The sequence below is a fragment of the Takifugu rubripes genome, chromosome 4 (genome assembly GCF_901000725.2).
Source record: "Takifugu rubripes chromosome 4, fTakRub1.2, whole genome shotgun sequence".
In the NCBI taxonomy this organism is placed as follows: Eukaryota; Metazoa; Chordata; class Actinopteri; order Tetraodontiformes; family Tetraodontidae; genus Takifugu; species Takifugu rubripes.
The window spans coordinates 2,206,028-2,233,003 of NC_042288.1; the positions used below are offsets into that span (position 1 = coordinate 2,206,028).

The window sequence follows — 26,976 nt, forward strand, 5'->3', positions numbered from 1 at the left end:
AAGAAAACTCATTCATTTCGCATTTTATTGCTCACTCACACGTCCATGCAAACAAACATTACCAGCATTCATATTTGTATGCACACGATCTCCCCTGGACAGTTTCAGGCGGATCTTTCCCCCCTTTTAAGTTAATAAAGAAGTTTCCACTCAAACTCGCTAAAGTAAAACACTCGAAAAAAAAATAATAATTATGTTTTCAAGTCAAATTCAATAAAATAAATCAATACAGTAAAACAATAACAATGGCGTGCACCATTCTAATGATGGACACGGTGTTGCTAACATTTAGAACTTTGGAAATTAAAGTCCAATATAAGGCTTTATTAGGGTGAAAACACTAATTCTAGCCGAGGATCACACCGGTGCTGCGTGGAGCAGTAACATCTGAACCTGTCGCGGGGAGAAGCCGACAGCTTGAAGGCCTTTGAACTGAAGATCTGGGTCTCGTTAGCTTGTGTAATATCTGGGCTGAGTGAAGCCAGCCTGGCTGTACTGCTGCCCACCATATTGGAAGAACTGTTCAAACTGTCCGCCTTGGTTTAAATTCTGCCCCCCTCTTCCTCCCCAGCCGCCACCTCCTCCTCCACGACCGCGTCCCCTCCCTCCCCGAGATCCTCGACCCCCGCCCCTCTCGTGATGCCAGCTTCCATCCTGGTGATAGTTGTCATGGTGACCACCGCCTCCATAGTACCCAGGGTCCTGAAAGTTGCCCTGGTTGTTTCCTCCTCCATGGCTTCCTCTTCCTCCACCCTGATGGTAGCCCCCTCTTGCTCCTCCGCCTCTGCTTCCCCTGTCTCCTTGCCCTCCACCTCCTCTCTCGTATCCCCCTCGGCCACCTTGGTAGTGCTGCTCGTAGCCCCCTCTCCCACCCCCGTGCCCAGTTCCGCCATATTGCCCTCCGTAGTGCCCTCCCCCATGGGGAGCATCCTGACGTTTCTGCCAGGAAGGCATCTCTGGAGGCGGAGGCTCGATCTCGCAGGGACGCCCTCCTCTGTCGGGCACGCGGCCCATCAGAACCTACGAGAGCAGCAGATTCAGACAACGGTCACCAGAGATTCTAAAGCTTCCCAGTTTAGTTTGCATGAGAAGAATCTGAGAAGATCACGGCTGAAGATGCTGCTACTACACGGCTCCCTGGTCTCCACTGAAACTGGGATGAAGAGTCCTCACCAACCTTATTAATAGCACAGGCAGTCTTCTCCCTGATCTTGCCACTGCTTGTTCGGAGGATCTTGGAGAAGTCTTGCCGAGCAGCCAGAAGGTGAGCGACCGAGATTCTGCTTCTGCTGACGAGCACAGAACGCAGCGGCTGGTAAACTTTAGCCAGCTGCTCGGTGCGTGTCTGGAGAAAAGGTGAAAAGGGGACAAATTCAGTCAACCTGCAAATATTCCGTTAGGTCCTCTGGTGACCTTGGATCATAAGGTGAAGTTCCTTCATAAATCAGCTCCAGCAGAGATGCACTTAGATAATTCCGTCTTTCCACCTTCCTAAAGTTGCTTTAATCTGCACGTTGTACCTATTCAGCCTGAATTCAGATTCAATTCCTGGTTGCCTGCTGAAAAGCTGCAGCAGTTTCATGATGAGACGAAGATCTCTGAGAGGATGAGTGTAAGAGAAGAGAAATAAGATTATAATAAAGCAAAAGAGGTACCTTCGCTCTGTCAGACCAGCCAAAAGACTGAACCGTCACATCGAGACGCTTCAGCAACATTTTCCTTCTCACATCATAATCATTAATCAGTGCTTGATTTATAGCTTCGATTTTCTCCTGCAAAACAGGATACGGGCAGTCAAGTTTTGTTCACTTCTACCTCATCTCTAGACTGTTTCTGTGAAATTACCAAGTGTACTGGTCCAAGGGGCTTCTTCATCAAAGGATCTCCAATATGACTGGATGGGACTCTGCTCAAAACCTCCTTTAACTAAAAAAAAAAAAAAGTTAAAAATTCATAGAAGAATTCTGCAAAGCCATTCACCAGCTCGATCTCTGACAACTCATGATGAATTCGATGCGAGCAGCTGACCTTCTTCTCAATGCCGCTGAAGAACTGGAACATGGTGATGTTGGCTGGAGGCTTGGACATGCCCAGCACCAGGCACACGGCCTTCAGCTCCTGGAACACGGCGCTGCCCGACTCCTGCGCTTTCTTCTGGGGTTTATTAACCAAGATCATCCTCGACGCTTCCAACTCCGACACCAGAAAAGCTGAAATTAAAACAACATTGGATCACGCAGGATTCCAGAATGGGAATGGAATAGTGGTAAATCCACAGCTACCTGGTGATTATCTGATTAGAAATTTCAGCCATTTGACAGTTTTAAAATAATACTTGGAACATGTCTGGGATTAAATATTTTCATACAACAGTACTGAAGTTTCACAAGGCAACACTTTGGTTCCAAATGAAACTGCCACTTCAATTATGACTCAGTAAATGTCTGGTGAATGATGTCCTACTGAGGAGCAGCAGACAGTCGTCCTTGTTGAGGAACCTTTGGGTGATGTCTCCAGTGACGAGGACAGGGTACGGACAGGCAAGCTCTGACAGCAGACCGCTCATCTCCAGCTGGAAGCTCTCTGCCTCGCTCGGACCTGCGATGGACGCAAGCACACCAAACATGAGCCTACACACCCACCATATGCTCAATATTACGCACAGCTATGGTAATCTAAGGAACTCTAAGAGCAGTTTGGCTCTCTGGGGTATTTTCTTTGCTGCTGCCATTTCTGTGTCTTACTGTTTGTGGCATGAACATTCTCCTCCAGCTTGCAGTACAACTTGAGCTCCGAGACAATCCAGGCGCAGAGCTTGGTGTACTCCGGAGAAGCTGCGCCTCCCATGGCGGCACACTCCAGAGCACCATCCTCTAAAAGGGGGCCTTGGTACCTATAGTAACAGACATCCCAATCACCTTAAACAACCATGAAGAGCAGCAGTCGCAACAACTGACGTTTGTGCATTTTGCATTAAACTACTTAAACCTGTATTTGGGTGGGTGATTCACCCAAACTTTATGAACACAAACAATGCAGCACTGGTCAGGAGAATTCAATAGATTACTGGTAATACTGGGGAATATGACACTCTACTACAATCATCTGTACTGACTTCATGGCCCATGACTTCAAATCATGTGGAAACTGTCTGAAAGGTTTAAATCTATATAATCTGTGTGAATGGTTTGATTTGGTCTATAATGCCCTAATATTTAGAGGGGTGTAGCTACTTGAACGCGACAACTTATGGGTGAAATCATGTTCTTCGGCCCACTTTATGGAAACCAGTTCTTCCAAACTCTCGCTTTAACGCCAAGTATGCAGAGGAATGTTGCTATTACACATATTTTTATTCCTAGTGTGACATATTCTGCACTTATTTCATTGAGTGACAACCAGTATTGTATGGTCAGTCAAGCGTTTGGATTAAAAAAAGAGACTGAGTCGATGCTGACACACGCAGGACAGTGTTAAACAACATGTCGCAGATGTATTAAAAGAATCACCATCCTAGAAATGTTACAGTTACATATTTAGTAACTGCAGACACTGAGCTGACCTGCTAAATATGCTACTGCGTTGGCTAAATTTGGTAAACGCCGGTACGGCTAATCATCCTTCCTCTCTTATATTCCTACAGCAACATATGTGGGCTTCTGACTTACCCTAAATCCTCAAGCGAGACGAGAATTTCATTGTCCATCCCAATCAGAAATGGTTGTGCTCTTAGATAACAGATTTGGAAATGAGATTTTCACATCAGCCAGCTGAGCTGATACACGTTGAACTTCCACTGCTTCTTTGGAACAACAGGCGGTTGAATAAGTAGATAACAGGTCATTCATCGCCACCTGGCGGTAACGCCGGTCACTGCAGGCGAGCGTCACGGTAAATACTGGTTATTTTATGGCTTTTATTATGGTTAACAAGTCACAGTGAAATTTACTCTTGTACGACAAAAATATACATATGTTTTTAAAAAAATTCACATTACTATAAAGCATTTTACAGTCATCCAAACTGTCACAGTGATAATGTAGTAACTATGTCTTTACATTTTAGTTTGTGAAAGAAAAGCGAAATTAGACAGTTGCCGTGTTTGTTGGAAGATGCCAGAAGTGCTTCAACCATTATTATTATAATCATGCTAAAAATCAGGCATCAACTAGTCCAATTTTGCCAGCCTTCATATCTGGACTAGACCTTTTAACTGTATCTGCAAAATCCAGGTCAAAACGTTTTCCTGCCCTCAATGTGACCTTCAACAAGAACAATTCAGACAGACCATAGAACACAGTCAAGACAGTGACTTTATCAAGAACAACATTCAACGTTTGGTCTATGAGCCACGAAAGCAAAACTGAAGCCTTTGTTTCAAAAGAATAAGCATCACAAACACGCAAACAACTGTTTGCAGCATTAAAAATCTGAGTTTAATTTAAACCAGCTTTTGAATTATGATGCGAAAAACATTCAATAAAAATTCAATCTATGGACAAGGTGGAAAGGAAGATAAATAATTCTGATTCCCACCACTAGAGGGTGATCTGGGATGGTGGATTCATTGTGATATTATCTACATTTCATGTTCGATATAATATGTTTTTAATCGCACTCATCCAACAGAAAGTCGCCGATTTCTTCTCTCATCCTGGACCTGTAGAACATGACAGAATGGGTCAAAACCAGGAAAGGAAACATTTAAACCAGTTGTGATTGTTCTTTCTGCTCATATTCACCTCCGTTGCCTCCTCTGAGCCTCTAACAGAATGTATGGCGGCAGTCGTTCCATGGATGACTGGAAAGAAGGACGTGAAATGAGAGACTGCATTGGCTGCAATTGGTGCAAACGTATTAATCGAAACATTTTGTCTGGGTTGGATCAGGATGCCAGGCAGGCGTTTTAAACCCACCATGTCTTTCATGGTCAGCCGACAGCTGTAGCATAACAGACTCTTCAGATCAGTTGTCTCCGGTGTTCTGTCATAGAAAAACCACCTATTTAGGTCTGAGCCGTGCTCCTACGTCAGACGGCTGGGGAGAAATATGTTCATCTGCTTTCTCATAAACTGACAAGTGGAATTATCTGATAAAACAGATCACATTATGCTGTTTACAAGATTTGATGGGTGTGTAAACAGGTTAATCGAACTTCATATCAAACAATGATGGAGGACACCGATTCTGGTTAAAGCTGAAAATATGTGGCATCAAACTCACAACTATTTCATGTAATCTCTTACTTGGCAGAAGAGCAGCAGCCTTCACCACTCGCTACACTCCCACAATCCTTTGCTTCTTCAGATGAGCAACACTGGCCGGCAGTAGCAGCCATTTCTGGACAACAAGAAAAATTATGGCTGGTGCAGCACAACCTCAGCTGGAGGCTTCATTCACGTGTTTTCCTCCGACCGCAACGACAATTAATAGAGCTAAAATACAGCATGATTCCAATTTAAATAAGAGAAGTTAACTTATATGTTGACAGAAATGACTCCATTACCACTTTTAACTCATAATTATATAGAAACAGTGAGTGCATTTATGTTCTAGCTCTGCCTCTAAATAATCTAACAATAATGTAACAGCATGTTTTGCTATACTCCTCAATAGATCCTAATATGAATATAGGGTTTTCCTGGTTTAACAGAGGTCATTATTGTTGGTAATGATGGAGTGTGGATCACCTGGATTTGGACTTTGAATGTTGGTGCTGGAAGCTCGTGGAGATTTGGTCCGGGAAAGCTGCTCTGAGATCAGTGTGGCTTTAAAGGCAGAGGCTTTCTCTGGAAGGATGAAAAGGCAACGATCACTTCAGGAGGATGATTACAAGTGAAGAAAAATAACAATTTATTAACGCCCAGAGAGGAGAAATAACCGTTTCCACTCAGTTTTTTATTCTTGTAGCTGTACTATGTTCCAAACAGTTAGCATTTCATCCACAAACTGATGCTTTGATAACAAATCTGTCAAAGTGGAGTTGGAATATTCTAATAGGAGAGATTCTTCTCTGCTGCAAACTGACCGACATCAGTATCCAGACTGCACATGCAGAGCAGACATCTGTCACACTGGTGACCTGTGGAAGAGCCCTTCGCCACCGTCTGCAGCTTCTCACTGGTCCTACAGGTGGCACAGCAAAGTTTTAATAACAAAATTCAACCTTTCTTCAAGGCGTTTGGGATTTGATGAGAGACCTGTAGATGGTGCTGACAGTGGAGGGAAAGTCTGCCTGCAGTTTAGTCACGAAGCTCTCCGTCAGACGCTGAATACTCGCCTTTTCTGTTGTCTACAGCACAGAAACAACAAGACCATCATCAGCAGGCTGTGGATGGATGTGCGGAGTCTACGTTGGGATGACGGTACATCACCCCACACAGTAGAAGACATTCATCAAAGGAACCATTATAGAGCGCTGAGCACGATCTGTTGGGAGTCTGATTCACTCTGCAGGTAAAAGCTGGGTGTCCTGAGGTCTAAGCTCACCTTAGTTTCCAGATTTGGTGTGAACACAGTGGGGACGCTGAACATGTGGTTGTAGTAGGCTATTTCTTTAGCCGAGTAGTCTCTCATTGGTTTCACCATTATAACGTCACCAAACCTCAAGTCTGCGAAACCCTGTGGACACAAACAGGTGCAATAAAATCCTAATTTTATATTATGAGGTGGTTCATAAAAAGCAAAGGCAGACATTTCGATGATTCAGATGGACACAACTTTACACACCGTGTCCTGAGCCAGCTGTGCTCCTCTGCCCAGTGATATGCTGGTGAGCAATTTAATAGCTAGTCTGGTGCAATGGTCTCCCAGCATCAGTTTACTGTAGCCCTCCGTGCGCGCTGTGTGCACCAGCAGATGCTGCCTATAAAGAAACCACATCTCTGTCAGGGTAAAATAAACGCCGTGCTTGATGAAGACTAAACATCGATGTCTTTGTCAATGTTCCCCCAGTAGTAACATTGACAAGATAGTTGAAAGTCGGGAGCACTTGGCTGTGTGAGTTCATGTACGTACTTGTTTTATACTGGGTACCAAAATCCACTGTACAGTCAGGACATTTTTGGGAAGTGAGGACATTTTAGCTGGTCCTCACAACTTGAAAAGATGTTTGAAGGATGTGGGTTTAAGGTTGAGGTTAGGTTAGAATTAGCGGGTTAGTTTGGATGGTTAGGGGTCGGGGAAGGAGCTGGGTAATGCAGTGTGCACATGAAAGTCCTCACAAAGATAGAAGTACAAGAATGTGTGTGAAGTGTACAAAGCAAAATGAAGTAAATAAGAAAACAAGTGAGAGTCATCAGTCTAACCTTAGAGTGTTCAGAAGGTCCTGTCTTGCTGTCAGAGTCTTGGCAGATGATATCAGTTGCTGTAGTAACTGTGTCTCGGACTCTGGAACATCTGGAAATAATGTTTCTTTCTCCTCCTGTTCTGTCGCACGGCTGTTGCTGCTCTCGCCGATGAACTTGAACTCGTTCGTGAACTTATCCACAGCTGCTTTGTAGGCACTGGCTGTTCTTTGGGAAGACGGTGGCACTGTCGTGATAACTTCACTGGGAAGGGCCAGAACCTGAGAGGCATTTAGCATATTTCGTTAATAACGCACAAGACATCCTACTTTCAAGTATCAGGGCATCATTTTAAAGGCAGATCTTGAAATTATTCAAAATACCTCACAGGCACTGACCTGTTCCAGAGGCACAATGTGAAATGGGAACCCAGTGGCTTTGAAAACAGTCTGCAGCTCGGCTACAGTCTTGCATCTCTCCTCCACTGACTGACCAACAGCACCGCCCTCTGAGAACAAAGACAACCAACCCGTGCTGAGCGGTCCTTAATACTGCTCAGAATAACCATCCTCACAGCTGTCCACTTTCCCCTTCTTGGGTCGTGGATGGTGCTGGAGGAGAAAGACAAATAACCATTCACTCTCACATTCACACCTCAGGATAATTCAAACTAACCAAGTCACCTTTCTACCTAAATTGAGACACAAATATTAGCAGAATACATTCAACTACACCCCAGAAACACATTTTTCTACTGGGTATGAAGTAGTGTTGTCCATTGATTCTGGTCCAACTCTTTAAATTTCAGTCTAATGATTTCAATTTGCCATATTTTGTATTATAAATGTAAGAGTGACGCCCTCCATGGGTTGGAACCCTTCTATTATAATCAAATTTTACTGTTGGCTGAGATGGGGGCCCATGACGTTTTGGTGGCAGCTTGTGTCAGGATCTGCCACCGTTTGATGCACCCCTCCTATAAAAACTAGCACCTCCTCAATGCACCGGCTCAAACTGGTACGGCTCTGGACCACCGTGGTCATGATAACCCCCCCCCACCCGTGGGAAGCACGTCTGCACTACCAGTACTGATAGACTCGCTAGTAAGGGCCAGCTAGTAAGTGTTCATGTTTTTTTTGTTTTGTTTATGTGCCTGGTTTCCATAAAGTGGGCCTTTTTTTTTTTTTTTTTTTTTTTTTTTAATTTCCAGCCTCGCTGCACATTACTTTCAGTAGTTTACCGTCAATGAAGACGATTCCAGGCACGAATCTTAACTTCTTGTGGGCGTTTTGACTCAGTCCCTGTAACACAAGAAAATATTTTAGTTGGATCGATATAATTATATTGACGGACAGCTGGGATGTGGCTCAAAACTACTATTATTATTCATCACAAGCTTATGTTGTAACATTTTTAAGACACACAGAAAATGTACACAATTTTTGTTTTAGGAAACTGAACAATTTCAAAATGACAAAGGTTCTTGTTTCATTCTGCCAGAACTTTGGGTAAACACTGCTACATGAAGGGTTCATAATGTCAAAACACAAAATGGTGGAAATAGCAAAAACCTGTTGAACTTGACTGAGCATTGAACATGAAGAAGGACCTCCAGAAACAGCCAGCAATACCTACAACCATAAAAAACAGCCATTTAAGACCAGGGGTTACAGGAAGAGTTAATTTACCAATGATTAAATGTAAGTCCAAAAACAATTTACCTTCTCACCGGGAAAAATGACCCGATTTTTACCCAGCATGGCTCTGAACTTATGAATGAAGTACTCCTTAAAACAGTCTCTAACCCAACAAAGAAAACAGACAAACAAATTCAGTTTCTGATAATCAACATTCATTTTATACAAATGCAATAAATGCTGGAGAAGCTGTGTACCTGCAGTAGGGGTCTCCAGCCCTGATGACTACAGCTGCAGTCAACTCCTTGCATTTGAGGCATTTCTTGGAAATGCTGAAAAATCAAAGAAAAACACATTTTAAAAGCTAAGCTGTCTCTTATAACTGAAAGCAATTCCACTACCTGGTAGCTAAGACTCAATATGCATTAAGTGATTGTTTATTCTGCAGCCTGGTTCAAAATTTAGTGCACACACATAGACAACACACATTTACACGTATTATTAACAAATACTTAACAAAATACAAGAAAATTAACAGCTGATCAACCACTGGTTAAGCGTTTAACGGGATAATTCTGGGCTACAATTATCTTGTTACTTTGCAGCCAAGGTTTTTGAATGTATTCGTTGTTATTGCTGCATGAGATCGTACATCATATTATTTATCTCTCCATTCTAATGTTTGCCTGTTTTCTTTGCACGGTGGGCCATTACTCTGTTAGGCCATTACACTTTTCTGTTTTACAATAAATATTAGTTATGTGGAACATGTTAAATTAGATGGTAAATATACGTACCAGGGCACATTTTGGTGCTCCAGCGCATCGTTGTAATCTTCTTCCACCTGGCACATCAGGAAACCAACCGTTTAACACAGGTCAGGACCAACTGAAACAAAATTAAAAATTAAAAACTCAACAAAACATTAACCTTAAAAAAATGATTTGAACTACGAACTAGGTAGTTTTACAGCGACTTTGTACTATTTGTCAGACTGTACTGAGGCATGAGGCAGACTCCGCCTTTTCCTATATACGTCATTTCCTGGTATCTACGGATGCCGAGCTGGGACACTTTACAATGACGTTTATGAAGCAGACACTTGTCTTGTCTCTAAACATATCACATCAAAGAGTAGAAATACATTTAAATACATTTAAAATATGCAATAAACACATCCGTTAACCACCACACTGGGGTAATTGTGCTATCAGTCGGATGTGGTATAGTTCCTAACTTATGTGATCATTTTTAATAATGTATCATTTTATTCTCCATATATATATATACTTTATATATATATATAAAAATTTATAAATTCAAATCAGACGATGAAGATGAAATTGTTAAAAAAAAGAATACATGTTTAAGTAAAACACGTGCAATAATACAATACTGAAAAGATCCCAATTGCAAGCGATATAAAAAAACATGTATGGTCCAGAACTGAAGAAGCCTTCTGGATAGAAGGCGAAACGTCTTCAAAGAGAAGAAACACAGTCCAGTTGACAGAGGAAACTACCTTGGATGTATGGTTAATATTTATCCTTGGCCATTCTTGTATGGACAAGTTTCAACAGATTTCCAAGGTTTTCTATAGCAATCAGTTTTCATTTGATCATCACTACAGATTTAAGTTATTTGGGACAGTTTACACACTCCAAGCAGACCAGGTTAGGTATTGAGGCCAGTGTGGATCACGCATTCAATACGTTGCCTTTTCATAACAGTCTGTCTATCCCGTGAGACCACAGCCTTACTGCCCATGTGTTGCATTTATATACATCTTGCACTGGATCTTGCGTCTCATGTCTCTCTGGCCATCTTGGGTCTACACACTTCACGTCAGCTCTTTTTGTTGTTGATTTTGTTGCTCAAAACTTGATGACCTGCACGAGAATAACCACCATCCACGTTGGCCCAGGTTCCCTTCTTACACTGGCAGCCATGCTGTGCAGGTCATTTCTTGGGCAAAAAGAAAATTCAGGTTCAACTTTTTTCTTTTTTGACATCCATATTTTTTCCCATGCTGAGAGGCAGGTTCTGGAACAGTTAAATAACTTTTATCTTGATGGTCTCCAGTGTCTCAATGAAGCACCTCCCCTTAATAGCGCAAGAGGCCAAATGGGTCTTTTCTTACAAAACTCTAACCAAATATTTAATACATGTGAATGAAGGCGATATATCTTTTACAATCAGACAACAGCTTTACTAAAATGGTATTTAGTGGGTGACTGCAATTTCTAAACGCATTTTATAGGTGTATATTTTACCTTGTGGTTTTGAGAAGTGTAAAATAAAACATTAATCTCCAGTAGTCGTCATCGTCATCTTCGATAGTTCGAGCCTCTGCTATACTGTACCAGTAGAGTACCTCATAACTGGCCTCTGGGACTGTAGTTTCAAAGGAAGTACTTTCTTTACATGGCTTCAACTGTAGGACTTCAAGTCCCATAATGCCTTTAGCGCTGTTGTAGGCTTCCTTTGCCTTCACTGCTGCCTGTCGTGAAGCGCTGATCTCAGAACCATGTGGATGTACCACGCGCTTGTGTGTGAGCATTTGGAGATCTGCGATTTTTATTCGGGTCAGTCCATGTTGACGCTGCCTGACGTGCACTAGTCCCAATGTTTACTTCTCTGGCATGTCTTCTCCATCACGGCAAAGTAATATTTTGCTCAGCCGAAGACGACCTATGTGGGTTTTATGAAACACATGTAAAGGGCACCATGTTTGACCGGCGTGTGTGTAAATGTTGACGATGCGTTAGCTATCCGCAGCAGAAAAACAGCTGGAACGGCTCCTCTCTCCTTCACCGAGCTTGTTAGTCGACAATTGGAAGATCGTCCTCGGCTCCATGATGGCGATGTTTTGGAGCTTTGTCTCGGCGAGCGCACAACTCCGCCAGCAGCAGCCGCAGCCGCAGCAGCAGCAGCCCGGCAGCGGCCCAGGCTCGCTGGCAGCGCCGACCGAAAGCATCGAGAGTCAGTTCTCTTGTCCCATCTGTCTGGAGGTGTATCACAAACCTGTCAGCATCGCCAGCTGCGCGCACACGTAAAGTCCCCGCTTGTGCTTTCTGTGTGTTTTTACTGTGTGTTGCGACCTTTAGAAAGTTGCGCTTTCGTTGTCGAGTGCACATTTCAACATGTCTTTGGTGTTTGTTTTGTGTTGTTTATGACAGTAGATTTATCATTATTATTGTTGTTATTATATACAGAACAAATATAATGCGTTTAGGGTCATCGTTTAGAACTTTTTGTTTTACACGGTAATATTTATACTCTTATTAAATTTGCATCACATTAAGGCGATATAAATAAAACAGTGTCTAATTTCACATCTATATACAGTTTTTTATAGGTCTGTGGCTGATTTATGCTTAAATTAATAGCTAATCAGTTTAAAAGTGAAATTAATTGAGTTATTTTCATATGTATTTCTTATTTCTTTTATGCTTCACTTACTGTATATCAAAAATGTCCAGATGGAAGTGTTTTTTTAAAATTTAAACTGTGTTTTCTAATTGTATTCATAATCTATTTCATTGTACATATACAGTATCAAAGCTCACAGGTATTTTCAGTACTCACATGCACATTAGTTATTTACTGTATGATTTAAATTGTAGAATCTGTTCCTATTCATTGAATCCATACATTAATTTCTCCCGTGTTATTTGCAAAGAGGCTAAATCACAATAAAAGTTTGATATTGACAGGCAGGTGAGCTGTAGCTGAACTGGGCTTCTCTTTGATCCCCACCTTCACTTGATGTGCTGAAGGGGTAAAAGTAGATTTTAGCCATTTTAAGATTACAAGCAGAGGAGAGAACAGAAGCTCTTTTAATAAATGAGTGGAACTTGTGTAGCCTTGAGTTTAATTAAGCCTGACTTTCTTGTCATTGCTCATTTTCAAACCTGTTCCTGTTTTATTTAAGTGAATTATACAGTCCTGATTGTAGTGATTATAGACTGTAGCCCTGTAAATCGTTAAATGTGTGACTGAAGGAGAATGGCATTATTTTCCCGTGCCATTAGAGGCATCTTACTATATGTGGAGTTCTGTTGGAGAGGAGTTTATTAGATCCTTTTTAATGTGTCTCAGTGGGGGAACTGAAACGAACAACAAAGAGCAGAGAACTCAGGTAGCCTCAATTCTATTTCTAGTTAAAGGAAATCTGCAGCTATTTTTACGCTGAGCTGCTGATGAGGATGGATGAAAATGTTGGAAACTCTGCCAGGAATAATGTTCACTCCTTCAACCACTACGGAAGGGACACAGTTGGTCATCTCAGTGTCTGTAATACCCACTTTATCAAAGTCAAGTGTTTTCATTTAATTCCACCTCTGCACTGTGGCCCTCGGCTTCACAGCATTGACTATACATTAGTTCTACACCCTAGAGATTCATTGGACGGCTTCTGATTTACATTCATCCCCTTTAAAGTGCATATATTTGTGTGTATTTGTCAAAGAAATAGGAATATAATGCAACACATTTTAAAGTCTAAATTTTAAACCCACAAAACAGAGTTTGATTCAATGAATCCATGTAAAGTCTTTATTATTATTTAGATTTTCAATAGTCTTTTTGCCTTCAGTGGAATGATATAAAGTGACTGTTTGCTCAGGAGGCTGCAGACCTGTTGGCCATGATTGCGATTTACTGGAACATATAATCATCCTCTGCGTTCTCTACTGCTGCTCTGTTACTCCAGGTTCTGTGGCGAGTGTCTTCAGCCCTGTCTCCAGGTGACCTCCCCCCTCTGCCCACTTTGCCGCGTGCCCTTTGACCCTAAGAAAGTGGAGCGCTCCTCCAGCGTGGAGAAGCAGCTTGCCTCATTCAAAGCACCCTGCAGGGGCTGCAGCAAGAAGGTAGGTGCTCGACATCGGTTAGCCGTGCTGTCGGGTCACATGTGCAGCGCTGTCTTTGATTGGCTACAGTCGCCGTCGTGTGTCTGCTCTCAGGTGACTCTGGTGAAGATGAGATCCCACATTGTTTCTTGTTCTAAAGTACAAGAACAGATTGCCAACTGCCCCAAGTTCGTCCCTGTGGTACCCACCTCCCAACCCATACCAAGGTACGCAGGTCCCACAGATCCAGAGCAACAGAGACAGAGGTGCTGTCAAAATCTCTGTCCAAGTCCTAATAAAACCATAAAAAATAATGAAAATTGTAGCTGAACAGACACTCTAAAGTCCTACATTACACCCCCTTTATCTCTTACTAAATCATTCTACTGACGTCAGATTGAATCTTGATGTCCACCTGCGTCAGCCATGAATTATCTTGTGTATATTTGCTTCCTTATACGCAGCAATATTCCAAACCGATCTACATTTGTGTGCCCGTTCTGTGGGGCCAGAAACCTGGACCAGCAGGAACTGGTGAAACACTGTATGGACAACCACCGTAATGACCCCAATAAAGTGGTAAGAAACAAGCAGAAGTTCATTATGTGTTGTTCACCTGTAGAAAAGCGTTTAATCCTGAAGCAGATGAAGAGCTTTGTCACAATAGTCCTGGAAACAAAAAAAATTCCCTCAAAATTCTCGGATTGAATCTCCAGGTGAGACTGTCCGTTACAGCTTTAACAAGTCTGCTTCAAGCAGCATCTTCAAGCAAGCACTATCATCCACAGACAACAAACAAAACACGTGTCACCGAGCCTCATCAAACCGCGTTTGTGTTTGCAGGTGTGTCCCGTGTGTTCAGCTATGCCGTGGGGAGATCCCAGCTATAAGAGCTCCAATTTCCTCCAGCACCTCCTCCATAGACACAAATTTTCATACGACACATTTGTTGTAAGTTTCATCTTGTCTTCCACCACGAGGTTTCTGGAAGGTTTCATCTACTCCCAGTTTAATTAACAATAATAATGACTCCCAGTTCCCAGTAAAACACGAGTGAACAAGAATGTGACTTTAATAATGTATAGTATGCATTTGCTATGGGCAATAGGTAGTTCCTCAACATCTGTGGAGGCATCTCTGTAGATATTTAGCCCCTGACAGCGACAAAGGGCCACACCTGAACCCATGTTTTCTAAAATACCTTTCTAAATGAATCAATTTACCGGTAACCATGTAAACCTGTGCTGATGTTAAATGTTCTTTCTTTTCCAGGACTACAGCATTGATGAAGATGCAGCCCTACAGGCAGCTCTGACGTTGTCACTGGCTGATAACTGACAACAGTTCCCGTTCTCTCACCAACAGACGACAGAATGGCTGCTGCCTCTCGGTTGCTCAGAGGGTTTCACGCAGCCGACAGACACAAACCGATCCGGGAGGATTCACAAAGCAGGTGACAGAATCACCTGCTTTCCATGCCAAGGACTGCGAAGCATATTTGCTATGTTGCGAAGCAAAAGCAGGACAGAGACATTTTGAGGGTTTGAGACCACAAGAGACAAACATTGACCCAAACCATCCACTGCTTTGGCTCGCACAGAAGCCCTCATTTGGATCACCATAGCATGAAGGGCTACCTCCATTTAAACCGTCTCCACTCTGTGAGTATTAACCCTCCAAACGCTTCATCGATGGCTCAGGGCTGTGACTCCCTTTGCTTGAACATCCTGAATGCCGTCCCTCACCGTCGGTAACCGTCTAAGAGGCTTTTTTATTTGCTGCACTAGCCAACTTCATGGAAATCTACATTAATCTAAATACAGATGACCCATAACTCCTCAGATATGTAATGTTGTTTTGCACTTACCTGCCCAAACATGGATCGCTGTGAAGTTTTGACCACAGATTCCACCAAGCATGAGTTTATGCCACTCAGCTATGTCGTATTCTGACTGTACGTATGTTGGCTGAGGTGAGTGTGTGTGTGTTGCACACACTTGTATTTCTCTGTGGTCCAGCTTTGGGGCGAGTTTTGAATATTCTACCCGTTCTGTTGACCTTCTTGATTACATGACTGTGTACACTTTGTCCAATGCCAGTGGCTGCAGCAAGGATGCTCAGAAGCGCAACGGTCACTAGAAATTACACTGCTAGCATCATCCCAGAGTCTCCAAAACATCTGGCAAAGAGAGAAATAACCTAGAATAGGATTATTGAGGACATCAACAGAGAACTTTATGTCTAAATAAAAGCACAAAGGCCAGTTGTTGAAAGTAACATTTTTCATTGTTTTTGGAAAATCTCATTTGGAACTTGATTGCAACGTCCTGTTCGAATGGTTCCAGGGTCATACCATATCTGTTGCTTAATCCAGTTCAACGCAGCGATGTTGGTTGGGTCTGCCGGCTTTAAATATGTCTAAACACGTGCTTGTGAACTGTCTTTGTTGCGTCAGACTTTCTGCTTCAGGTTCTGTGTTCACATGAAAAGTGACATTTTGTGCGTTCGACGCCTCAACCACACATGAACTAATCACACCAAAATTCAACGACAGAGCTGTTGAACCATGTGCATTATGTGGCTTGATCTTACTGAAGCAGTCCAAAAAAACGTATTACCAAGCCACGAGCACGAATGCAAGCCCCCAGACCTGGAGCTCGCAGATTCTAAGGAACGACATTCAGTGTCACGTTCACTTTTTATTTTTATTTTATCCTGTAGCCTGTATTTTTTGGGAAATTGGCCCATAGTTTTAAGAGAATATACTGATACCTCAGTAATGCGGTGCTGACAGCAGTGACATTTATATACAACAAGATTACTGTTAAAAGTGTCTGCGCCTCACATTTATCTGTGTTCAGCTTATGAGTAGGTATATACAGTAATATATCAATCTTTTAAAATGGCTGTCTGTTGGATATTTTAGATGAATTCCTCCATTTTATTGTCTATGCACACAGGAATAAACTGTACCAAGTAAAAAGAAGGCTTTTGTCCTCTCATTTCTTCAGCAAGAAAGTGTTATTGATGGCATCAGTAACTGACAGGTAGCTCAGTCTTGGAGTGATCTCCACCCTCTCGGTCCTGTTCTTCCATCCGGGTCTAATGCTGCTGAAACTGAAGTCAATTTTTTCATGTGTCATTCACAGAGAAAGTACCTGAAGAAATCAGCATGGTGCGATTCTCTCCAGGAAGGACGACGGGCGCCAGTTCCTGTTTTTTTTTTGGTTTCTCCGCTGGTCAACTTTGAAAGTCAGGCATTGTTAATTGGACAGTGACTAAACTCTTAAATCTCTGTCTCCGTCGCTCACAGTCGTGTCATTACATTAAGAATTATCCAATAATTCCACTGATCATATCTGTGATGTGGAGGTGTGACTTTTAAGAGCTTTTATATTTGCACCTCGTGTCCATCAAAGACTCCAGAGGTGTCAGACAGATGTGCTGATTCTGTGACCACATGGTTAAAGATTAGATTACTCATAGCCGTCATTGTTTACCTGTTTTTCAATGTAAATATTTGCATCTCTCAACATTGATATATCCTCGTTTGTCGCTGAGGTTCTTCCTGTAATTAACTTCCGATCCATCTTCCCAAATATGAAACCAGCCTAAAGCTTTGACACACCTTATTCCATGTATTTCTTTATTTTTACCAATATCTATCCATACTGAAGACATCAAAACTATCAAGCAAGATATATGGAATTAGGCAGCAAACACAAACATGTGAAATAACTTGTCTATCTTATATTTTTAATTATTTCCCAAACTTTTGTCAAATCAAATGCTTCAAGGACAGCTTTGCAAACCCTCGGCTTTCTCTCAAGGAGCTTCGTGAAGCCTGAAATTAACCTTTTCAAGGTTAATTTTCAGTAATTCTTGCATTGTGTTGTGTTGTGCAGGGGTCAGCTTGGTGCACAGCCTTATTTAAATGTTATAATCCGCAATATGGCAGGAACCAATCAGCCATTCAAAGAGAAACAACAGCCCATCATTACAGCCAGTCCGCAAAAATCAAAGTCAGGAAACTCAGAAACTGCAAGTTAACGGATCCGTCCGTCCGTCCGTCCATCCATGCGTCACCTTGCAGTATAGGGAAGGAGGTGTGATGTGCAGCGGTGCTTTGCTGGTGACACTGAAGGCACGCTGAAGCGTCATGGCAACCACAGCAGCGATAAGCCAGCCTATCTGGTTTGGCTGGACCAGTATTCATTTTTCAATGACCCCAATGACACCTCCAGGCTGTGTGAGGGCGATTTATCAAAGGAGAGTGAGGAGTGTTGCCTCAGGTGACCCGGCCTCCACAGCCACCCGACCTGAACCCGACCGAGATGGTCGGCAGTGAGATGGACCGTAAAGGCAGAAGGGTTAACAAGTGCTCAGAGGCGCTGGGGAACTCCTTCAAGACTGTTGAAAAACCATTTCAGGTGACTCCCCCTGGAAGCTCATGGAGAGACTGCCAAGAGTGTGTAAAGCATTAATCAAAGAGAGGCTATTTTGAAGAATCTAAAATATAAAACATGTGCTTTGGTGCCTTCCGTGAGAAGTTTAAATGGAAATAGTCAGGGAAATACAGAAAAACCATTAAATGAAAAGGTGCGTCCACATTTTTGACCAGCAGTGTATATATTCAGAAATGACCATGAAATGATATAACATCAGACATCAGCCACTTCTCCTTCTACTTCATTTGGGACAATGAAGTTGTGAAAATATAAATGACTCTTGCAGAGTGATCCACCACCAAGAGTTATGTATGGTTGCATCAGTGGAAGGCAGCTGTTCTACCCCCCCGAAGGGCCATAATGACCAGGCATGGAAATCATGTTTTTATGTGGAGGAACAGCAAAGCAGAACCAGCAATAAATTATGCTTTCATTTTTTGCACTTTGTCCCCTTTCCTAAACACGTAAATGAGGAATTTACATTCTCATCCTGCCTGTATGCTTTTAAATCCTACACTCCTTTATATGGGCAGCATGTGCCATTATTTTTCCTCTAAATTCTAGAGAGGAGGAAAACCTTGTTCAGAGGAGTTAATGTACAGATACACTGTATTATTCCAGGGTGTGCTTGCATATTATTTATACATTTTTTTTAAATGAAATTGGATTTAATAAGAGTAAATGGTGGCACAGACAGATTTAGGGGGTCACTAATATAAATTTCATGCTGTTTCTTTTCCAGATCAATGTAATAATAGCATTTTTTTAAAGAAATATTTGTTACATTTTTCATGTGTAGCACCATTGTTCCTTTTTATTACTTGGATTCTTCACGATAAACAGCATCCTAAACTGTTCACTCAACTCGTTTTTCTTTCAAGAAATACAAAATAACTTTGGTCAATCCTGTTGTGAAAATTCTCCTCCTCTTTCCCATGTATGCACGCACGCAGGCACACACACACGCACACACACACAAGCACACACAGTAAAAGGTTTGAGCCTCTTTTGCCTTCCGACCTGCCTGACTACTTCATTTCATCCTTTCCACCAGGTGTTGGAAACATTTCGCAGAGATTTCCCAAAGGTGACCTATTGGACTGAGACCTGGTCACTGTGGAGGCCACGAGCTTTGTGACGTGGTGTATTATCCTGCTGGAAGTAGCCACAGGGAGGCTGCAGAGTTTAAATGATGCTTAGTTGGTACTAAGGGCCAAATAATACATCTGTTACACCACCACAGGCGTAAACCGTTGCTACATGGCAGGATGGATTCCTGCTTGTCATGTTGTTCTGACCGACCATCTTAATGTCTCAGCTGAAATCCAGACTCATCAGACCAGGAAATGTTTTTCTGATCTTCTACGGTCAGGGTTTGGTGAGCTTGTGTGAATTGTTGCCTCACTCTCCTGTTCGTGGCTAACAGGAGGGGCACCACAGGAGCAACCTCTCCTTGATGAGATTATCATTTATGTAGACCCGAGTCGCCTTTCAATAGTTGACAATAGTTCTGATTTGTGTTTCGGACTTACAAACCAAACCATGACGGCAGGCTGAGACTCAGAGTCTCTTCTGAGAAGGGTATGACAGGCTGAGATATTGTTCTCATCGACAAGAATGTTTCTACCATCAAAGAACCTCAGGACCTGGATCTATTCTTTCATGTTCTGAAAGAATAGATCCAGTGGGGTGGAGTATCTATATATTTCTGCCTACAATTTAATGCAACAGATGATGGAAAATCAAGTACACACACACACACACACACGCACGCACGCACACACATACACACACACACACACACACAGAGGCACAGCTTAGGGTTGATGTGGAAAAAGGAGGGGGGGTATAAGAGTGTAGTGCTTTGGTTTGGCATAGTTAGAACTTTTAGCACCTGCTTTGCCACTTTGACAGCATAGACATATTGAGCTCCGTGTGTGTGTGTGTGTGTGCATGTATGCATGTTTTCTTTTGCATTTTCTGTGTCTAGCTCATCTACCAATTCTGTGAGTGCCCTTTCTTACAATTAGTCATCCCTGTCTTGGATCCCAAGCCTAGTTTATGCCAATTATAAATAGATTTCCAAGGTCTGCTGCACTTGTGAGGTCACTAGTGTCAGAAGCTGTACAGTGGACCTAGGAAATCTATTTATGCCAATTTTTACCAAATTTGCCAGGTCCATTGTACATAGTACTGTTACTGAAACTAGTGACCTCACAAGTGCAGCTCATTAGTGCAAACTCACATTCGTGCCAGCTGAATGTCCAGAACGTATGGCTGCAGATAAAAAGCAAAATAAATCAAAACAAAAAACCACTAAGGAGTTAGTTTGATCTACATCTTGGTGTCAAACTCAGGAATGAGCTCAGGTATCAGTGTAACCAGGAGGATTACTTGAGCCTTGTCCTTAAGCCAGGCTTTGGAATGGGGTCCTTATGAGAGCATGATAGCAGGGCTGATTGTATGAGCACAGTATCAGTCAATGGTTAAATGCACCATATGATATATCAACATGATAACAAAACCCCCCAAAAACATAATGTATAGATGTTGTTAGTTTAGCTACCCACTAAAATGCACATGGTGAATCTTTTAAAACTATGCTCCACCTGTCAATACCAGTATTTGTGTAATTGTGTAAGGAACATTTTATATTTGGCACTGTTCCACAGCATGTAAAATATGACATAATCTCATTGCCATTAGATCTCATTTAGAAATTGGCCCTGATATTGTAACCTAATTATAGGCATCTTGTCTTGAAAGCAGCTAAATCTGGCAGTGGAGTCTTGTATTACTGACACACTATGAGCTGGAGATTGGCGTTCATGCCCAATATAACAACTTTCCATGTATTTATAGGCCAGCGGGGAGTCAGAATAGCATCTGTGTGGGTTGAAAATGAACCTGGCTTGGTGCTTGGGAATATATTTATTCTTGTTCCAGTGATGGTTCCTATTCATAGCATTCCATTACATCACTGCATTTCTATTCTGCTGGGCAAACAACAGGTGCCCAGACTCAGTACAGGTGTAGGGCAGGAAGTGTTTGGGACAGCAGGTAAAAAGAGTCATCCTTTCTCTTTCTATTACTTTCAGCATCACGGAAAAGATCGAGAAGTCAGTTCTGTCTCCATCAAATGCATTTTTAAGATTCATTGCCATTGTATAGAAAATAAAATCAAAATAGCAGAGATATTAGAACAATCACACATGCAATTCAGCTGTTCCTGACATTGATTTAACCCCCCTTTTATGATAAATAAGTCAATAACAATAAAGGCAGCAGTAGTGGCTTTATATTGCCGTTAATTTTTGATTACACAAAATTTGTTTTTTACACAAAATAAAAATACTTCATATTTTTTGTTAATGTTCTTGAAATATCTCCCTATTACTTATCCTTCATGTTGTTTCATATTGTTAAGGAAGAGTAGATGCACAATAACTAAAAGTCAAATGATATAAGTGAACAACAAAAACAGTTACATGTAATAACAGTAGTTGGGAAAATGTCACTCTGACGTTTGCAAGTACACATTTAGTTTACAAACAGCTTAATCGTGAAAAGCAAATGGAAGTTTTTCTATTACCAAGTCAAAATGATTATGACGAGGCTGAAATGAGTGCATGCTTGGTTTAACTGAAACGGTAATACAGTGGGACCTCTACTTACGAACGTCTCTACATGCGAAATTTTCAGGTTACGAAACGTCTCAACGGGAAAATATTTCATCTTGTTACAAAAGAAATTTCAGGATACGAAAGTCAAAAATACGCTACCGCTGCTACTCACAGCTTGCGGAGTTTAGCGAATGCAAACATGCTTGTAGATGCTCTGCCATTGGCTATCGCCTAGCATCTTCCTGTCATCCCATTGGCTAGGAGGGACGTCAATATGTACAAGTTTGTGTGTATCCCAGCGTCGCCTTCGTTTCACTTTTATTTATTGTGGGTGTTCGTATGTTTGTCCATTAGATGGCGGTGTTACCACAAGTGTTAACGTTCGTTGCTAGTAATGACGGCTAATGTAAGATTAGCCTGTAATACAGTTCATTTTGTTCCTGGAGAAGCCTTGCACTGAATTCCTACATTTATTGTGCGGTAATCTAATTGTAACATGTATTTGTTACATCTTTTGATGCATTTTTATGATTTGTAAAAAAAATTATGTCTGAATTTTTGGGGACTTGGTAAATGTGTCTCTACTTATGTAATTTTCAGGTTACGAAACAACTTCTGGAACCAATTAATTTCGTAAGTAGAGGTTTCATTGTACTCTGTTTCTTTGCACGCATGCAGAAGCAACAAATCTGATGTATACCAAGTTCAAATATTCTCCTGTGGACCTGTCCCAATGCTACAACAGAGGAAAGTTTGACTCTAACAGGCGGTCAGGACACTGGACAACCTGCCTCCTGGTGCTTGGCTAACAGTGAAATCCTGGAGAAAGTCTTGAGGCAGCATGCACATTGGTACCTTTTCATTTCAGAGTGGGTCTGAAGGTGGGCCCGCAGGTTGGAGCGGTCAGCGAAGGCTCGGCTGCAATGGAAGCAGGAGAACGGTTTCTCTCCTGCAGAAGTAAAGCAGACAGATTAAATGTACACTGAAAAAGAAAAAGACTTGGAAATTCAGTGAAGTTCAGTGCATTTATTATAGACTGTATGTAGGAAACGTTGGAACTTTTGCTGGAGGTGGATCGACTTTACATCGCTAGATTGATCTTCAACACGCCAACAAAGCAAAAATCTCAAGGCAAAAGTTAAGGTTCCTGAAAGTACTGGTCGTTATAATTCCTAGTGTTTGTGCCACTTCTGATTTGGAAGTACTTGAAGAATGGCTTCTATCACCACAGGGTCCCAGGAGTCAGTGAGGGACATGTCCAGCCTCCCCATGGGGCACTTGAATGCTTCAACCAGGCCATGGTCCGTCGCTGTAGATATGAACACCGCTGAGGTATTTGGAAGTCCAAAACTGTAGATCCCAAAAGTAGCTCTTGACCAGGTCTGTGGAATTGGCATATCACTCACAAGATTTTGTGAGGGACTGAACCAAAGGCATTGGCAAGGTCATGCATCAATGGAATATGGAGAACCTTTGGGCCAGGACACTGCAGAAAATCTTTCCCTTTACATTTAGCAGGTCGCTCTGACAAAACAGGCTGAAGGTTGACGAGTCCTTCTCTTTGGGAATACCATTGAACACGGGAGCTGCTGCCTGCCTGCGTCACTGCCTTCTCCATCTGGCTCTGTTTGGGAGCCTTATGTTCACTTGGTGTTCTGGTGCATTAATTGGTGGCATTTCATTAGGGATGGTGACTGGCTCAAGCTTCCACTCATCAGAGTAGGTCTTCCTGAGGTGCTCTACCAGAACTTTTATGTCTCCCACTCTTCTTGGTTAGAGAGACCTTTAAGAAAGCTGTAGGGGTGCTTGTCCATTGCTTCCTCTTATGTTGTCTTCTGAGGTGCTCTGCTCTTCTCATCTTTTTCACTCTGCTTTATTTCAGCCAGCAGATCACAGAGTACAATTTTTTTGATCTCTGTGGCCACTGCTTTCTCAGTTGACATCTTCTTTCACCACCTGTCTTTCTCCCACTGACTTCTGGACATCAGCTAACTTAAGAGGGCCTTCCTGCTGGCATGGTATTTTGGCCTTTTGCTGACCAGGTCTGCATCATTGATCTCCCCACTCACTCTTCTAGCTGGATTTGGGCCACAGGATCTGAGGCTTCCTTCCTTACCCTTTCTTCTCTGTTGCTGGCAGCTGGATACTGCTGCTTGCTATTCCAGGCTTGGCTCAGAAAATGGTGTTGGCTATGACTGACTGGGCTTATGAAACTATCACCTGTTACCCATGTCCCCTTAACCCTAATGGAATTTCAATACGCTTCAGCTCTCTTCATAACGCATTAGTAGAAAATGGATGGATGGATGGATGGATGGATGGATGGATGGATGGATGGATGGATGGATGGATGGATGGATGGATGGATGGATGGATGGATGGATGGATGGATGGATGGATGCATGGATGGATGGATGGATATACATGTAAATCTGGGCAGATAAAAATCAAACCTCCTCCAGATCATAATTATTGCAAACTTGTAACCACATACTTAAAGGTGTATCCTCTCTGAAAGTGCGCAAAGCATCAAATTGTTAACATTTGATGGCCATAGCAGAATCTGAATATCACTCAAATGATAAGCTCTCTGGAGGTTGTGGTGCAAAACCAAAGAAGACCTTCAAGGTGGGTATTCTTGCTCAGTGTGAGTATTGCTGACCTGTGTGTGTTCGTATGTGTCCCTGAAGCAGCCAGGGCCTGGAGAAGGCCTTCCCACAGAGTTTACACACACAGGGAAGTGTGTGTGTCCTGATGTGCATCTTCAGTGCTCCCAGGCTGATGTACTCTTTCTCGCAGTACTTGCAGTTGAAGTACTTCTTGCTACTCCACTCACAACGGAGCTGCCTGCATTTGGCCAGACCCATGAAACTCAAGTGCTCATTATGACAGTCCAAACACTCAAATCTCTCCAGGCTGCTGCAGTTGGGAGGGACAGCTGGGAAGATAGTCACCAGAGGTAAGGAGGGTGGGTGGAGGCTCTCTCTCCTCCTGCTGTCCCCTGCAATGTGCTGGATCTCCAGGTTCACCTCAGCAGAGGATTGAGCAAAACTTCTGCTGTAGGGTCCTGAACAATGGCCTAAAAAGGAGAGTGTGGGTGAGTCTGAAGGAGTAGGAAGGTGCAATTCTGTTCTGATGGGATAGGAGCAGGACGAAGGCGAGATGGTCTTGGTCGCCTTTTGCAGCTGTGGGCTTGACACAGGGCAGTGTGGGTGAGGGGGGGGTGGTAGTGTGTAGCAAAGAGTCTTCGTTGTTGTCGCTGTGGCTCTCTGAAGAATACACAAACACAGAATGAAACATAATGATTGGCAGCTGAAAAACCTGGGTTAGAGCAGCATGTGCAACTCAGTAGTCAATCATGTGTCCCCACTTCTGTTTACTGCAGACTGTCCACAAATGATGCTACCAGCACTAAAGGGAACAACAAAAATCCTACAATCAAGATTGACATTTCTACAATTGGACAATCTGGCATCCAGCAATGTTACACATGTGTTTGTCTCAATTATGTGTCCTAATGTACACATATGTGGTTCCCTCTTGAGATACACATATTGCAGTCAGTCCCCAAAATAACAATCGGCAGAAAATGGTGGCATGATAATCTGGAACACTTTGGTTTTAGAGATATTTTGGCCACTTATCAGAGGAAATTTTAAATTCACACAGAAAAGGCAGTTGAAATGACATTTGAAGTTGTAACATGCTACCTGCTCAATGTCAGAAAAGTCTTAAACTATCATATTCTAACATATTTTCACAGACTTTCTCACATAAAATATTTGTTGAACAGTTGAATAAATGTTTTTATACCTCAACGGTATAATTTCCTTAAAACTAAGTCTGATTTTTCAGCAGCTCTTGTCTGTCGGCTCTTTTCTGATGGTAATGGTTGTTCGACAACACAGTGGGGGGGGGGGCGTTCAAGCTCACTTTAAAGGGTGTATTGCAACAAATCCAAGGGTTGAAGGAGGGATTTGTCAGAAGGGGCCGAGAAGGCTGCTACATAGGCTCTCGAGTTTGCTTAATGGGGCCCTCCTTTTTCTTAAGGATCTGGGGACAATGCTGGAACTCTCTGAGGATGGATTTTGCACCTGCTGGACACAAACTAGTTTGGTTTGTGCTTGGACAAATCTCCCGTTTCCCTCCCTGCAGCACAACTTTCTGGTAATGAGGTAGAACAAACTGAATATTTTAAATTGTTAAAGCATGCAGAAGCTTGCTGGTTTGATAAATTCAACAGAGACGGTTTCACAATAAAACTGATATGGTTCACTGAAACAGCCAAGACGTTATTGTCAATTAAAGATTCATAAGAATGTAACTTTTCTTTTCTTTTTTTAGGAATAACGTTTTTGTTTTTGTTGTTTTTTACAAATTATTTTGGTCTAAATGAAAAGTTATAATGGTGTAAATGTCCAAACCTGGATGTTCGGATTACTGAATTTGTGCCGGCATCATTGTGAGAATGACCATGTTGAAACCTGTCACATGTTTTATTCATAAATATTTTGATATAGAAATTACAACCTCCCGCTGTGCAGTCACCTATTAATAACCTGGCAATATATCAATTCCTCAGTTATTTCTATTCTTAGGTGTCCTCATCTGTTGGGACTATATATCCTAATCTAAACACCTGACGAAATTCAAGTCTCTGGAGTTTTGTGTTTGATTTATTTATTTTTATTTATTTTTACTTTAATGGCTTAATCAATGAAAACAGAATAATAATCCTACCTTCTCTTTTTGGCTTTAGTTTGCTGTACTTCCATTTCCTGCCGTTGTGATGATTCTTCACCAGGAAGGACCGCGGCATGTTGGACCCGCTAAAGGGGAGCGCAGCCGCCGGTTATCGGTGTGACGGTGGTGGGAGGGGTCCGGTGGCTCCGTGCGGGACTCAGACAGCCAAGCGTCTGTCCGCGCGCAGCCTCGCGCATTCTTACGCTGACGGCCTGCGGTCAGGTGTGAAGTTAGGGTCGCGAGGGGAAATTTCCATAGATCCAAATGTTGAACCAATAACAACAAGTGCAGGGGGCGGAGCCATCGTGTCAATCAGCGACCCACCAACAAAACAGGTGTATGAAGGAGCACAGACGCTCCAACCCGGGGCGAGGGAAGGGCAGGGTAGG

At 42.4% G+C, this 26,976-nt stretch overlaps 4 protein-coding genes across 5 annotated transcripts; 1 reads left to right on the top strand and 3 right to left on the bottom strand.

Moving 5' to 3' along the window:
* Nucleotides 1-11: 11 nt before the first annotated feature.
* On the bottom strand, nt 12-3,824 carry LOC101073586 (protein FAM98A). Its single transcript, XM_003963612.3, has 8 exons — nt 3,669-3,824; nt 2,745-2,893; nt 2,464-2,598; nt 2,029-2,210; nt 1,846-1,926; nt 1,656-1,772; nt 1,178-1,345; nt 12-1,020 (listed from the first exon to the last, which is right to left on the bottom strand). The coding sequence occupies exons 1-8, from the start codon at nt 3,704-3,706 to the stop codon at nt 451-453; spliced, it is 1,440 nt and encodes a 479-aa protein (XP_003963661.2). The 5' UTR covers nt 3,707-3,824; the 3' UTR covers nt 12-450.
* A 589-nt stretch (nt 3,825-4,413) lies between these two features.
* LOC101078751 (cytoplasmic tRNA 2-thiolation protein 2) lies at nt 4,414-9,978 on the bottom strand. The gene is made up of 16 exons (XM_011602838.2): nt 9,721-9,978; nt 9,181-9,255; nt 9,008-9,086; nt 8,858-8,917; nt 8,527-8,587; nt 7,685-7,794; nt 7,308-7,567; nt 6,730-6,865; nt 6,490-6,621; nt 6,201-6,292; nt 6,029-6,126; nt 5,691-5,789; nt 5,247-5,340; nt 4,917-4,983; nt 4,743-4,801; nt 4,414-4,660 (listed from the first exon to the last, which is right to left on the bottom strand). The coding sequence occupies exons 1-16, from the start codon at nt 9,774-9,776 to the stop codon at nt 4,609-4,611; spliced, it is 1,530 nt and encodes a 509-aa protein (XP_011601140.2). The 5' UTR covers nt 9,777-9,978; the 3' UTR covers nt 4,414-4,608.
* Nucleotides 9,979-11,543: 1,565 nt separating this feature from the next.
* Nucleotides 11,544-19,182, top strand: LOC101078524 (RING finger protein 166). Of its 2 annotated transcripts, XR_964476.2 has the most exons (7): nt 11,544-11,975; nt 13,638-13,794; nt 13,888-14,000; nt 14,238-14,352; nt 14,617-14,724; nt 15,046-15,434; nt 16,923-19,182. XR_964476.2 is itself a non-coding variant. In XM_003963634.3 (6 exons), the coding sequence occupies exons 1-6, from the start codon at nt 11,779-11,781 to the stop codon at nt 15,109-15,111; spliced, it is 756 nt and encodes a 251-aa protein (XP_003963683.2). In that variant the 5' UTR covers nt 11,544-11,778; the 3' UTR covers nt 15,112-16,759. The 2 variants fall into 2 exon arrangements, 1 of the variants encoding a protein (XP_003963683.2); XM_003963634.3 differs by lacking the exon at nt 16,923-19,182 and having other exon boundaries at nt 15,046-16,759.
* A 3,192-nt stretch (nt 19,183-22,374) lies between these two features.
* Nucleotides 22,375-26,663, bottom strand: LOC101078301 (zinc finger protein SNAI2-like). The gene is made up of 4 exons (XM_029835620.1): nt 26,585-26,663; nt 25,251-25,255; nt 24,507-25,113; nt 22,375-22,793 (listed from the first exon to the last, which is right to left on the bottom strand). Exons 1-4 carry the CDS (start codon nt 26,661-26,663, stop codon nt 22,615-22,617), a joined length of 870 nt encoding a protein of 289 aa, XP_029691480.1. The 3' UTR covers nt 22,375-22,614.
* Nucleotides 26,664-26,976: the final 313 nt, after the last annotated feature.

What these genes read in the sequence shown, in the direction of transcription:
- LOC101073586 (XM_003963612.3), bottom strand. Translation starts at nt 3,706, where the DNA reads ATGGACAATGAAATTCTCGTCTCGCTTGAGGATTTAGG. An exon ending in TCAGCGGCATTGAGAAGAAG is followed by an intron (nt 1,927 to 2,028) that starts GTCAGCTGCTCG and finishes TTTTTTTTTTAG; the next exon opens with TTAAAGGAGGTTTTGAGCAG. An exon ending in CTGCCTGTGCTATTAATAAG is followed by an intron (nt 1,021 to 1,177) that starts GTTGGTGAGGAC and finishes CTGCTCTCGTAG; the next exon opens with GTTCTGATGGGCCGCGTGCC.
- LOC101078751 (XM_011602838.2), bottom strand. Translation starts at nt 9,776, where the DNA reads ATGTGCCAGGTGGAAGAAGATTACAACGATGCGCTGGAGCACCAAAAT. An exon ending in CAGTCTGGATACTGATGTCG is followed by an intron (nt 5,790 to 6,028) that starts GTCAGTTTGCAG and finishes TCATCCTTCCAG; the next exon opens with AGAAAGCCTCTGCCTTTAAA. An exon ending in GCTCAGAGGAGGCAACGGAG is followed by an intron (nt 4,661 to 4,742) that starts GTGAATATGAGC and finishes CATGTTCTACAG; the next exon opens with GTCCAGGATGAGAGAAGAAA.
- LOC101078524 (XM_003963634.3), top strand. Translation starts at nt 11,779, where the DNA reads ATGATGGCGATGTTTTGGAGCTTTGTCTCGGCGAGCGCACAACTCCGC. An exon ending in ATCGCCAGCTGCGCGCACAC is followed by an intron (nt 11,976 to 13,637) that starts GTAAAGTCCCCG and finishes CTGTTACTCCAG; the next exon opens with GTTCTGTGGCGAGTGTCTTC. An exon ending in GCAGGGGCTGCAGCAAGAAG is followed by an intron (nt 13,795 to 13,887) that starts GTAGGTGCTCGA and finishes GTCTGCTCTCAG; the next exon opens with GTGACTCTGGTGAAGATGAG.
- LOC101078301 (XM_029835620.1), bottom strand. Translation starts at nt 26,663, where the DNA reads ATGCCGCGGTCCTTCCTGGTGAAGAATCATCACAACGGCAGGAAATGG. An exon ending in ACACATACGAACACACACAG is followed by an intron (nt 22,794 to 24,506) that starts GTCAGCAATACT and finishes TTACTTCTGCAG; the next exon opens with GAGAGAAACCGTTCTCCTGC.